Genomic DNA, 13987 nt, shown 5'->3' on the forward strand with positions numbered 1-13987 from the left:
ACACAGAAGCTCGCCCAAGGTCACAGCAGGCAAGTGGCAGAGCTGGGATTTAAACCCAGGTCCTCTGATTCCCAGGCCCGTGTTCTTTCCACTAGGTCGTGTTCTTTTATCTGTTAAATTGGTGCTTCAGCAACAGACTCTTCTCAAAAAAAAAAAAAGCCTCTTAAAATTTCTTAACAAATGTTTGTATTTCGTGGCTCAGTGGAGCGAGCCCGGGCTTTGGAGTCAGAGGTCCTGGGTTCAAATCCCGGCTCTGCCAACTGTCAGCAGTGTGACTTTGGGCAAGTCACTTAACTTCTCTGGGCCTCAGTTCCCTCATCTGTAAAATGGGGATGAAGACTGAGCCCCATGTGGGACAACCTAATCACCTTGTAACTTCCCCAGTGCTTAGAACATAGTAAGTGCTTAATAAATGCCATTATTATTATTATTATTATTATTATTATTATTATTATCCACAGTCTTATTTAGATTTTGCTTTGTTTTCAGTATTCCTTTGTTGTGAATTTCTCTAATCCTGACAGCCTTTTTAATAATGATGGTATTTGTTAAGTGCTTACTATGTGCAAAGCACTGTTCTAAGTGCTGGGGGGATACAGGGTGATCAGGTTGTCCCGCGTGGGGCCCCAGTCTTAATTCCCCATTTCACAGATGAGATAACTGAGGCACAGAGAAGTGAAGTGACTTGCCGAAAGTCACAGAGCTGACAAGTGGTGGAGTCGGGATTGGAACCCATGACCTCTGATTCCCAGGCCCCGTGCTCTTTCCACTGAGCCATGCTGCTTCTCGAATTATAATCTAATTCCTTTTGACTGAATGTATTAAAAATTATACTTGGAATATCGATAATGTTGCAGAGAATATTTGGGCAGTAAAATCTTAGTGGTGCTACATTAACACGTAATTTTTAGCAAATTTAAAATCCTGATATTTAGTCTGTTGCGAGGCTCTACAGAAGTTATTGCAGTTTTCTTTTTTTATGTAACAGGCTTTCCTAAGGCTTCTCCATGGATCTGAAATTGAGAGTCTCTTGACCAAGCTTTTTCACCTAGAAACTTAAAACATGTTTATACCTGACACTGAGTGAAAGTAAATTTAAAACTAATATTTTTCCTTTCAGGTGGACAAAAATGCCGAATTGGTGGCCCAGTGGAACTATTGTACCTTGAGTCAAGAAATACTAAGACGACCAATAGTCGCCTGTGAGCTTGGCAGGTATGAGTATATATTTTTATAGTTTTCATAAGCAAATCAATTTGGGGTAAATTTTGGCTTATTAACAGTTGTAAACCGACTACTTATCATTACAGACTTTATAACAAAGATGCCGTCATAGAGTTTTTATTGGACAAATCTTCAGAGAAAGCCCCAGGACAGGCCACATCTCACATCAAGAGCATTAAGGTAACCGTGATGATTCTGAAATGATTCAAGAAAATCTTAAACATTAACTGTTCAAGGCTTGTGTATAGTTCATCTAGATTCGCCATCAGGAGATTTAAAAATAATTTGCAAAGCTGGTTTCATTTTAAGTTGTACTATTTAATAGAAACCATCAGGTGTACACTTCCCACAATTAACACATCAAGCCCCAAGCTAAACTTATCACCTTCCCTCTTAAATGACATTTATTAAGTGCTTACTACGTGCAAAGCACTGTTCCAAATGCTGGGGAGGTTACAAGGTGATCAGGTTGTCCCACGGGGGGCTCACAGTCTTAATCCCCATTTTACAGATGAGGTAACTGAGGCACAGAAAAGTTAAGTGACTTGCCCAAAGTCACACAGCTGACAATTGGCGGAGCCGGAATTTGAACCCATGACCTCTGACTCCAAAGCCCGTGCTCTTTCCACTGAGCCACGCTGCTTCTCTTAAATCCTTCCTTTCTCCCTCTGCAACTTTTCCATCTCTTCCAAAAGGGTGATTATTTGTCCCGTGACCTTGATGTCATCCTTGGCTCCTCACTGTCATTTTGCTCTCATATCCAGAGCTTATAACTGTGCTTGGCACATAGTAAGCGCTTAACAAGTACCATTATTATTATATCCAATTAATGTTAACACCTGATTATTTTTTTCTTTGACATTAGGTGATCCACCCCTTCCTTCTTCCCCATTCAGACACTATCCTGCTTCCAGTGCTGTCTTGTCCCGATTAGACTATTATATTGGCCTCCTTGCTAATCTCCTTGCTTCCAGCACTCCCCACTTTAGTCCAGACTCTTAATCCACTTTCCAGATCACCTTCCTGAAAAGTTGCTCAGCACACAATTTTTTTTTATAGTATTTGTTAAGCACGTACTATGCGTTAAGCACTGTTCTGAGTGCTGGGCTAGATACACGTTAACCAGGTGGGAAACAGTCCCTGGCTCTCATGAGGCTCACAGAGAAGCACGTATTTATCCCCTTTTCCTCTGAGGAAACTGAATTGTAGAAAAATTAGGTGACTTGCCCAGGGTCACACAGCAGACATCTTGCAGAACCAGAGTAGAACCCAGGTCTTTGATTCCCAGGCCCCTACTATTTCCAGTAGGTCTCACCACTCTAGGTCTCTTCTCTTCAGTGGTTGTCATCTCCTCATCAAGCAAGGATTCCTTATCTTTGGTTTTCCTTTCCACCAGCTCTTTCCACCATTCGTGTCAGCCCGCCTCACTTACTACTCCTCTGCTCTCCCAATTCATTTCTTCAAGCTCACCTCCTGCCTGCACTGTGTTCTGATGTTACTCACATCTGATCCTTCACTCATGCTTCTCTAAGACATGGAACCCCCCTTCCCTTCTCCCTTAGCCTCCAGACCTCAACCCTCCCTTCCTTCAAGGTCCCCTAAAATGCCATCTCCTCCAACAGCGTTCCCTGGTTTCTTACCCCAGTTCTTATCAACCCTTCACCCACCTGTTGTATTCATGTATTCCCATCCTCAAGACCCAGTACTATGTATGGAACTTTGAAGAGGGTATTTTTGAGAGTATTTTTGCTTTTCTGCAAAGCTATAGCTCTCAAATACATTCAGTCTGGACATTTCAGGGAATCAGAAGTATGTCACCTACCCCACCCCTTTCTGCTTGCAGCCTCCCCCATAAAAAGAATCTGCCACTCAGTTTTATTTGCCGCTCCCCAGCCCCACAAACTCAGATTTCAAGTGACTGGTGGGCCAGGCCTGAATCATTTGGAGCCCCCCCACCGCCCCCGGCACCCAACCTCAAATTCCCACCTATGTATTCTTTCCCAATGCTTAGTACAGTGCTCTCCTTGCCTCATAGATACTGTTACGGGAGTACTAGTCCCCAACTCTGGGCTTTCCCCTTAGTATCTTTTTTCAGAGCGAGGCTAAGAGTGAGAGTGTGTAGCCCCCAAGCCATCTGGAAGATGACGTCAGAAACAGCAGGGAGAATGTGCATGCCTGTCTCTTTCCACTGGCAAGTGGGAAGGAAGAGAGGCAACAAGGTCAGGGTAGCAGGCCAACACCGGCCTTTAAGTCTGAAGCTCAACTATGAAGAAGTAGTTAAAAGGGAAGAAACATGACCATTTTTCTGTCAGCCAGTAATAAACATTGTGAGTGATGAACATCTCAAACCTTGTTCCAGAATGTGACAGAACTTAAGCTCTCCGACAATCCAGCCTGGGAAGGTGATAAAGGAAGCACAAAAGGTGACAAATTTGATGATTTACAGCGTGCACGTTTTATCTGCCCTGTCGTGGGTTTGGAAATTAATGGAAGACACAGGTGAGTAAAATGCACGTCATGTTTCAGTCTTTTTTATTTGCATCTTTACAATGTGGAACAATCTGATTAGATAATTACTTTTCCTTCCAGTGAAATGCTGATGTTATGTAGTTGCTCAACATCTGAGGTAGCAGGCCAAATTTCCAGAATCCCATGTTGTAGGTAAGGGGTCTGATATCATCTGACATCATCTGACATCATGAGCATCTAGGTTTAGTTTAGGCAACATTGTGGAAGAAATGGTATAAAGCAGGTAGTGTGTTTATTCCAGTTTGATGCTTTTTTATGGCATTTGTATGGCACCTGTGTGCTAAGCAGTGTACTAAGGTCTGGGGTATCTGGGGATAAAAGCTAATCAGGTTGGACACAGTGTTTGTCCCATATGGGGCTTGGAGTCTTAATCCCTATTTTCCAGATGTGGTAACTGAGGCACAGAGAAGTAAGGTGACTTGCCCAAGGTCACACACAGCAGGCAAATGATAGAGCTAGGATTAGAACCCAGGTCCTTTGATTCCCAGGCTCGGGCTCTTTCCAGTAGACCATGCTACTTCACATTCTCAGTAGTTAATTCACAGTTAATTAGTCATTAATTTTAGTAGACTCTTTTGACTGTCAGCTCCTTGTGGGCAGGCAAGTATGTACCTAATTCTCTTGTATTTTATTCTCCCAAGCACTTAGTTCAATTCTCTTGCATATAGTAAGCACTCAAATACCACTGATTATTTATTTCTCTGATGTGCTCCGATTCTCATTTGTGACAGATGTTTATGATAGAGAGTGCTGATAATTTGCTTTTGGAAAGGGAGCAAAGGAGAAGCATGACCAATAAAAATGAGTTGCTTTCCTTCATTTATTAGTCACTACTGAGGGAAAATTGCAAGGGGTATGATGGAGTTTGAAATCCGGATAAAAATCCTGTTTACACTCTGAAAATTTGGGGTTTCATTTTAATGGTAAAATGAGAGCACAAGGAATGATATCTATCACTGTCCCAGGGGAGAATCAAAAACTGATCACCAAAGCCAGTTTCCCAAAGATTCTTTAAAATCCAGATTATTTAAACGAATATTCAAGCAAAATGTGTTTGTGGCTCATTTTTAAATGGCCGGAACATCCTTTTATCACATTCCAAAATGCATGTAGTTCTAGACTGTGAGCCCACTGTTGGGTAGGGACTGTCTCTATATGTTGCCAACTTGTACTTCCCAAGCGCTTAGTACAGTGCTCTGCACACAGTAAGTGCTCAATAAATACGATTGATTGCTGTAGTTCTGCTGACAACGGTGCAGATAATCATGATTCAGATTCACAAGTGTGTTCAATCTGCTTAAATCGACCCCTACATTATTAGGCCACACATCAATTTCAGTCCATTTTGATAATCAAACAGATCAGAAAAAGGTAACAAAAGTCTAAAAAATAAATTTTGGGGGTGTCTTTTTTTTATCTTTCAGGTTTAGCCGTAATTTTTAAAAGACATGGGTGACGGGGAGGTGAGGGAGTCGAAATCAGGTTAAATGAAAATGCTAGAAAGCCATGCAATTTGATGTGTAGGCTTCGCCTTTTTAGAGGAACTTCTTTTTAGTATGCCTTATTCCCCACGTCTGCTGTATATCTTTCCCAGATGAGACACCAGAGGGCATGCATAAAGTGAAAGCAAACAGTTAAGTTGCTTCTGCTGAAAGAATTGTTACTTTTTGGGGGGGTTTTCCTCCTGCATCCAGTGATTTCTGTCCTACATTCTTAGCCGATTTGGCAGCCGTTGCATATCAACCCACTGATTTGAGAAAGCAGCACAAAGCAACTACGTTTTTCTGAGAGAGAACTAATCACTCAGAATCCAGCATCCTGTAGGTTTAGTTTGAATCATTTGTCCATAGGGCCTGTCTTTGCATCTACATACAGAGGAGCCCACCCACCACTTTTCTGTCCATTTGGCTTTTTGAGATCTTTGAGCAGCTTAATCCCATAGTCGTACAGGAACAGTAATAGTGGTATAATAATAGTAATCCCCCTCTAGACTGTAAACTTGTTGTGGGCTGGGAATATGTCTGTGTTTTGTTCTGTTGTACCCTCCCAAGTGCTTAGTATAGTGCTCTGCACACAGTAAGCGCTCAATAAATATGACTGACCTACTGGTACCATGGCATTTCACTACCCAATAGACTGTGAGTCCACTTCTAGACTGTGAGCCCACTGTTGGGTAGGGACCGTCTCTATATGTTGCCAACTTTTACTTCCCAAGCGCTTAGTACAATGCTCTGCACACAGTAAGCGTTCAATAAATACGATTGAGTGAATGAATAGAGGTTAGAATCGTGTGGACCACTTAGCCTGAGGAGACCCCTAGATTTTACCTCTCTCTGGAGAAGTTGCCCCCTGTGCCTGCCTTTTTGTTTCGTATCTTTTAGTCAATGTCCAGTAAATAAGGGAACTTTTTTAAAATTTGTGGTATTTGTTAACAACTTACTACATGCCAGGCACTTTATTAAGTGTTTGGTAGATATAAGCTAATCAGGTTGAACACAGTCCATGTCCTACATGTGGCTCACAGTCTTAATCACCATGTTACAGATGTGGTAACAGAGACACAGATAAGTTAAATTCATTCATACATTGTCGTATTTACTGAGTGCTTACTGTGTTCAAATCACTGTATTAGGCGCCTAGGAGAGTACAGTTTTACAAGTGACTTGTCCAGGGTCACACAGCAGAGAAGTGGTGGAGCCAGGATAAGAACCCAGATCCTCTGACTCCCAGGCTCTTTCCATTACGCCACGCTGCTTCCCTTTCTTCCGTGTCTTGATTATGTAGTGTCTTTTAAATGTAGTTAGGCACCTTCTGGTTCCCCTTCTATTCATCGACTCATTGGCCGTTTCAGAGAAATCTAGTCGATATGAGTGAAGCATGTTTCCCTTTTAGGTTGGGTTTTCTCAGTCTACACTCAGGCTAAACTTGATTCTGTATTAGGCAAATGGAGATTCATCAATCCCCAATTTCCCCAGGTTTATTAGCTTCGACTTAGGTTGCCAAGTATTCCTCAAACTCCTTGGCCCACTACATTTCCTCTTTGCTCCCTACTTGCCCTGCCTGAGAGAACTTTGCATTTCTTAAAGATGAATTTTTCTTTGACTTCTTTTACCCGTATGGGATTTCAGATTTTTCATTTGACGTATTTCCTGAACTTCTTTTGGGGCATTTTAAGCAGCCTCTAGCTTCTTGTACCTTACTCATTTATTTAGGAAAAAGGTGGAAGGAATAGCTAAGATGCCATTTTACTATAGTTCCCAGTTGCAAACTGTTTTGGGGTTTTGGTAGGGTCTTGTATCCCTATTCCCATCATGTGTTAGGGAAGCAAGCATGGCCTAGGGATAAAGCATGAGCCTGGGAGCCTGAAGATCTGGGTTCTAATTCCAGCTCTGCCATTGTCTGCTGTATGACCTTGGGCAAGTCACTCAACTTCTCTGGGCCTCAACTGCAAAATAATAATAATAATAATGGCATTCATTAAGCACTTACTATGTACAAAGCACTGTTCTAAGCACTGGGGAGTTACAAGGTGATCAGGTTGTCCCACAAGGGGCTCACAGTCTTAATCCCCATTTTGCAGAAGAGGTAACTGAGGCACAGAGAAGTTCAGTGACATGCCCAAAGTCACACAGCTGACAATTGGTGGAGTCAGGATTTGAACCCATGACCTCTGACTCCAAGGCCCGTGCTCTTGCCACTGAGCCACACTGCTTCTCCATGGGGATTCAATCCCTGTTCTCCCTCCTATTAGGCCGTGAGCCGCAGCTGACGTGATTGACTTGCATCTACCCACCACTTAGAACAGTGCCTGGCACGTAGTAAGTCTTTAACAAATGCCATTTTAAAAAATTACTTTGACTAAAGTGACTCTCCTACTACTAAAAATTAAATCCACTATACCTTGTATTTCTTGTGGGTTCTAGGATTAGGTGCTCCATATATGCCTTTTTTTCTAGCCAAAAACTTTTCCTCCCCTTCTTTTCCCGATGAATTATTCAATTGAGGGTAGTTCAAATCTCCCATTTATTAGTACAGACCCTAATTTTGCCATTTCCCCAGTGTTGTCTAAAATTTTCTGATCGCTTTCCTCAACCTGGTCATGTGGCCAAGAGAATTTTTGTAATTTCTTTGGAATATTGGCCTAAAGGAGTTTTGTATAATAATGGCATTTATTAAGTGCTTACTATGTGCAAAGCACTGTTCTAAGCGCTGGGGAGGTTGCAAGGTGATCAGGTTGTCCCACAGGGGGCTCACAGTCTTAATGCCCATTTTACAGATGAGGTAACTGAGGCATAGAGAAGTTAAGTCACTTGCCCAAAGTCACACAGCTGACAATTGGCAGAGTCGGGATTCGAACCCATGACCCCTGACTCCAAAGCCCATGCTCTTTCCACTGAGCCATGCTGCTTCTTCAATAATGGTATTTGTTAAGCGCTTACTATGTGCAAAGCACCGTTCTAAGCGCTGGGAAGGTTACAAGGTGATCAGGTTGTCCCAAAGGGGGCTCACAGTTTTAATCCCCATTTTACAGATGAGATAACTGAGGCACAGAGAAGTTAAGTGACTTGCCCAAAGTTACACAGCTGTGGTGAGATTTTATGTTCTCAGTACAATATAATGGTGCCATGTTAGAACTGTCATTACCCATTAGGGGATCTCACTGGTTTTCCTTCCTCAGTTGTCACAGAGGTGATAATTCTGTAAAGTCTTACTAGCATTCCAGCCGAACAGTAGTGTAGAAGCATTTGTTTTAGTTTTGCTTTGGTTCTGATTTCCACATCTGCCAGTTTCCCGATTTTATGGGAGGTCCAATTTATGCTCATTTTCCACTAATGTCCCCTTGGATTCCCTCAAGCCTCATCCCACCCCCTAATTTATAGATTAAGCATCTGTCCCCTTTTTAAGAAGCAGCATGGCCTAGTGGAAAGAACATGGGCCTGGGAACCAGAGGATCTGAGTTCTAATCCTGGCTCCGAGCTCCCTGTGGGCAAAGAACATGTCTACCAACTCAGTTGTACTGTACTCTTCCAAGCGCTTAGTTCATCATCATCATCATCAGTCGTATTTATTGAGCGCTTACTGTGTGCAGAGCACTGTACTAAGCGCTTGGAAAGTACAAATTGGCAACATATAGAGATGGTCCCTACCCAACAGTGGGCTCACAGTCTAAAAGGGGGAGACAGAGAACAGAGTTCAGTGCTGTGCACTCAGTAAACATTCAATAAATATGATGGATTGATACTGTTAAAATGAGTTTATTAGATCCCATCGATAATTTTCAGGACTGAGGATGGTGTTGAAAAATGCTAACACTTTCATTTTTTTTTCCCAAGGTTTTGTTTTCTGCGTGGCTGTGGTTGCGTGTTTTCCGAAAGAGCCTTGAAAGAAGTCAAAGCAGAGGTCTGCCACACAGTAAGTAAGCTTTATGAAATGTATCATCTTTGCTTCCTGCTGTGGGCCAGTGCGACATTGATTTCAGTGTACCCTGAGTAGTTGGGGGACCAGACAGTAAATAGCAGGAGTGCTGATATGTGATGCCAATTTGTACTTTCCAAGCGCTTAGTACAGTGCTCTGCACATAGTAAGCGCTCAATAAATACGATTGATTGATTGATTGATTGATTGATAATGAGGACGGTTTTATTTTGTCAAAGAAGTTTACTGAGAGCCAGAAAGCCTGGATTTGTATCCTATTGGTTGTTTCCCTGAATGTCATATGTGGTGAACTTCCCCAAGAAACGTATTGGTTGGAAAATTTGTGGGTGCACTATGCCCTGTAAGGGATTGCTAGGGTTTAATTTGATGGGTTTTGTGTTTTTTTTTTATCTTAGTACTGCTTGATTTTTTTTTTAATTTTATTTGTTAAGCGCTTATTTTGCGGTAGGCATTAATTATACTACACACTGGGGCAGATACAAGATAATGGGGTTGGAAACAGTCCCTGTCCCAGAGAGGGTTCATGGTCCCATTTTACAGATGAAATACCTGAGGCATAGGGAAGTTAAGTGACTTGCCCAAGCTCACACAGCAAACAAGTGGCAGAGTTAGAATTAGAACCCAAGTTTAGGTCCTTGAAATGGTTCCTGTAGAAAATCTCATTTTGGAGAATGTTTTGGTGCATTTTAAAAAATTGGATATTTATCAATCACAAGTTACTCCTGTACTTATTAGTAACTTCGATACTAATAAGTACAGGAGTAACTTGTGATTGATGTGACTGTAGTAAGAGTCTTCTACTGGCTTTCCTACTTTTTTGCCTATGACCCAATCCTGCTTCGTAGATTTTCTTGAGAACTCGTATTAACTTTGTTCTCCCACTCTTTACTTCTTTGTGGGTAAAGTTACTAACACCATCAGGTTCTCATATGAAATATGCTTAATGCTTGAATTTTCTCTCCCACCCATCCCCACCCCCAGTACCATTAGTTATGAAGCAGGCCTTTGTAAGTGTTTGTTTCTGGACAGAATGAGAAGTTACATCTATAAATGCATTGTTTTACCTAGATATGAAACTTTTTCCATATTGTTGTTTTTTGACTTTCAGTTGTTAGAGATTTAGATTTTGAAGACATTTTGATTTTTTTAATCTTGAATTTCTTCTGTCTCTTACAAGTGCATCAGTAAGTGAGGGCTTCCAGTACTGATTACAATTTAAATAGAAATCATGTTTTCAAGATAGATCATTTAAAAAGCAGTCACTAAATTCCAATTCAAAAGAGACTGTCTCTACTTCTAGAGACTTCTTAAAGGGTAGTATAGGCTTTGCGAGGCTTTCTTTCTGTATCCTTAATAGTTTTATCTTATTCCTTTATATAAGACCCTAGAGCTACCTAGAAATGTAGTAGAAATGTAGAAATGAAGTACCTCCCCTGTTGTTTCTATGTGTATTTCTTAGCATAATAAAGTTTTATTTTTGTGTTTTCCCCCCATGCAATACAACACAAACAAATTTCATGTGACTAACTTCATTGAATTAGAAACACAAACCATGCATTTAGGCCTTGGGCATTTTATCTGGATTGTATTATTTCAAATTCAATCTCAAAAGGAGGAAATTTAATTTTAAATAATAGTATAGTCTTGTGGGACAGTAATCAGTCAGTGGTATTTATTGAGCACTTATTGTGTGCAGAACACCATATTAAGCACTCAGGAGAATGCAGTATAAAAGAGTTGGTAGGCACGTTCCCCGTCGACAACAAGCTTGCAGTCTAGAGGGGTAGATGGACATTAACATAAATAAATTTCGGATTTGAACATGAGTGCTGTGCTATCGGGCTGAATAGACTCTGTCTGTGTTAGTCTGGCCAGAGACATTTCTAAATCTTCGCAGACTCTAGTGAAAAGATTTCTACATTGGCCATCAGAAGATTTGGCTCTAAATTCAGGGCTGGCGCCTACCTGCTGTGTTATCTCACTTAACCTCTCAGTGCCTGTTATGTCTTTGGAAAAAGTGGCATTACCTGCCTTTCTCTTACAGATGATGATAATATGCTCAGAAGTTATTCATTTCAGAGTATCTTTTCTTGAGCTGAATTAAGAATAAAATATCCTAGAAAGATTGTACTTTAGATTTTTTTTAAATCGCCATAAATCACAGTTGGCCCAGTAGAAAAGCATAGAAGATGGAAAAGAACTTTGAATTTGCTGCATGCTGATGTGTACATTTGAAACATTTTTCTGAACAGATTTCAAGTAGTTCTGCTTATGCATAAATAGTTACAGTTCAAACCCAAATAGGAAATCTGTTATTAACCATCTTCAGTTGCGTTTCCTACCTTCTCTCAATTTTCTCCCAGATTTTGAAGTCTTTTTCTTCTTAATGGTATTTAAGTGCTTACTGTGCTGAGGATTGTACTGAGCACCGGGGGAGATACAAGGTAATCGGGTCGGACACAGTCCGGCATAGGGCTCACTGTCTAAGTAGGAGGGAGAACAGGTATTTAATCCCCATTTTACAGGTGAGAAAATAATAATAATAGCATTTAACTATTAGTAAGTGCTTACTATTTGCAAAGCACTGTTCTAAGCGCTGGGGAGGGTACAAGGTGATCAGGTTGTCCCACGAGGGGCTCACAGTCTTAATCCCCATTTTACTGATGAGGTAACTGAGGCACAGAGAAGTTAAGTGACTTGCCTAAAGTCACACAGCTGACAAGCAGCGGGGCCAGGACTAGAACCCATGACCTCTGACTCCCATGCCCGTGCTCTTTCCACTGAGCCACACTAAGTTAAATGACTTGCCCAAGGTCACACAGCAGACAAATGGCTGAGTCATGGTGAAAAATTGTTCTCATTTGACTGTCCATAAATAGCATAGAGGGTGTCAAAAACATTATCTAAGAAGTTCGGGGGAAAATGTGTACCACAGAACAAGAATGCAAGCAATCAACAAATTATATAGAGCCGTCAGTCAAATAAATCAGTCCATCAGGGGTCAAACAGGAGATTGGGAAATTGATAACAAAAGATTTTTCAAACAAATGAAAAACTGGAAATCGACCAAGGATGGCCACTTGACCATCAGGTGTTAAAAAGTGCACTGAGCAGCTCATGGTGAATTTTGCACAGGAAGGACATAAATACCTTTTCTGAATTAAACCAGTGGTTTGAGCACTTTAGTATTCTTTCTCCAACAGTAGCAACAGAGTGTTTGGGGAGACGGAGTAAGGGCTGACCTCCTTAACATCCAGAACTCAAACTCATTTCTTAATCATCCCTTTAGTATCAAATATCAGATGGGTATGAAGCACACTGTGATTTGGGCTCCTTGTATTAGGTGATGATTGTGTATTTCATGTTATTTCTTTTGGCTCACAGTCGCCATCACCTTTTAGCTGTATAGGCTTTATCTTCATTGCAAAGAGATTTCATATCATTTCGATTCTTCTAGGCACGTAACTTATTTTTAGATATAAAAAAATCCCGAACTAGCACTGCCAACTTTTGAATCTCACTGTATCTTTTGACCTCTCTTTTAGCTGCATGTTGTTTCAAAAACTGTTCTGCAGCTGGTAGGGTTTGAACAAGATTTAAATGGCAGTGATTCTAGTTCCATTTTTGAAAGTACATAGGATGAGCAATAGTTTAGTAAATGTGGTCCTAAGAGATCCGGTTGCTAGGCTTTCTGTTAGGTAGCAATTTGTTTACATTGAAAGGGAAAATAATTGTATTCTCCGGGGTGTTTTTTACCTCAGCAAAATAATGAAAGACAAATTGGAATAAGTACAAGTTTGCCAAATAAGAAATGGTGCTGTCTTTTTAAGGGGTTATGTTCTGGATCACATACTTGGCTCTTAATTTTTTTTCTCCTAGTTTTATCATGAAAGTGAGAGCCGTATGTGGCCTGAGACTTACGTAGATTGTGTTAACATTTCCGATCATGAACTGCAGTATGGAAAGGAACAATAAAGTATAAACATCGTGGCACTGACATAACCCTCTAGACTGTGAGCCCCTTGCAGACAGGGAATGTGTCTACCAACCCTGTTGTATTGTACTTTCCCAAGCGCTTAGTTCAGTGCTGTATACTCAGTAGGCACTCAGTAAATACCCACCCACCCCCCATCCCCAACCCTTTTGTGCTGCCTAATTAAAGAATCCATAAACAGCTTTTAGCTTTATAAGGTTGGAACTCCAAACTTTCTGAATTCGTCACCTCATCTGCATACTCAACCTGCAAAACCCTAGTACTACTGTCCTGCAGAGCTCTTCTAAATAAAACAGGAACCTGGTGAGACCAGAACAGTACGTCAGGCATCCAGAATTTAAAACGGGTGACAAACCACTGATCAGATTCCATTAAAGAGGAGTCTTAAAATGCTGTTTTTCAATTGAGATGGGGAAGCCACTCGGTCAAGGAAGAGTGATCCCTTGGTGTGATGCCCTAAACCTCTTTCTCCCCAGATTTGGAGGTATAATATTGATTTGCTCTTATTTCCTGGGATTATACCGCCACCCCAAAGGGGAACACTAGGAGCCCACTCTGTAGCCAACAGTGATGATTTTAAGTGATTGAGACTGCTGTATAGCATTAAGCTTGCATGACTGCATTTAAAGTTTTGAGATCTGAAAGCAGTGCACCCTGAATTTTTCAGGGTCTTTATAAAATGACTTGGGATAAGCACTTAGTACAGTGCTGTGCACATAGTAAACACTCAATAAATATGATTGATAGGAAGAGGCCGAACTAAAGAATGGATGTTTCTGAAGCAAATTGAAGATTTCACTTGCT

General features: G+C 41.1%; 1 protein-coding gene across 2 annotated transcripts in view; it reads left to right on the top strand.

Annotated features, from left to right (window-relative positions):
* Positions 1-13987, top strand: part of RTF2 (replication termination factor 2) — a 51197-nt gene that overhangs the window by 6724 nt on the left and 30486 nt on the right. For both annotated transcript variants that reach the window (XM_038749909.1, XM_038749910.1), the window contains exons 2-5: positions 1121-1215; positions 1311-1404; positions 3584-3723; positions 9087-9165. In XM_038749909.1, the coding sequence (XP_038605837.1) occupies positions 1121-1215; positions 1311-1404; positions 3584-3723; positions 9087-9165 (408 nt within the window). The remainder of the gene's footprint in view (positions 1-1120; positions 1216-1310; positions 1405-3583; positions 3724-9086; positions 9166-13987) is intronic.

The sequence above is a fragment of the Tachyglossus aculeatus genome, chromosome 8, assembly GCF_015852505.1.
Source record: "Tachyglossus aculeatus isolate mTacAcu1 chromosome 8, mTacAcu1.pri, whole genome shotgun sequence".
Taxonomy (NCBI): Eukaryota; Metazoa; Chordata; class Mammalia; order Monotremata; family Tachyglossidae; genus Tachyglossus; species Tachyglossus aculeatus.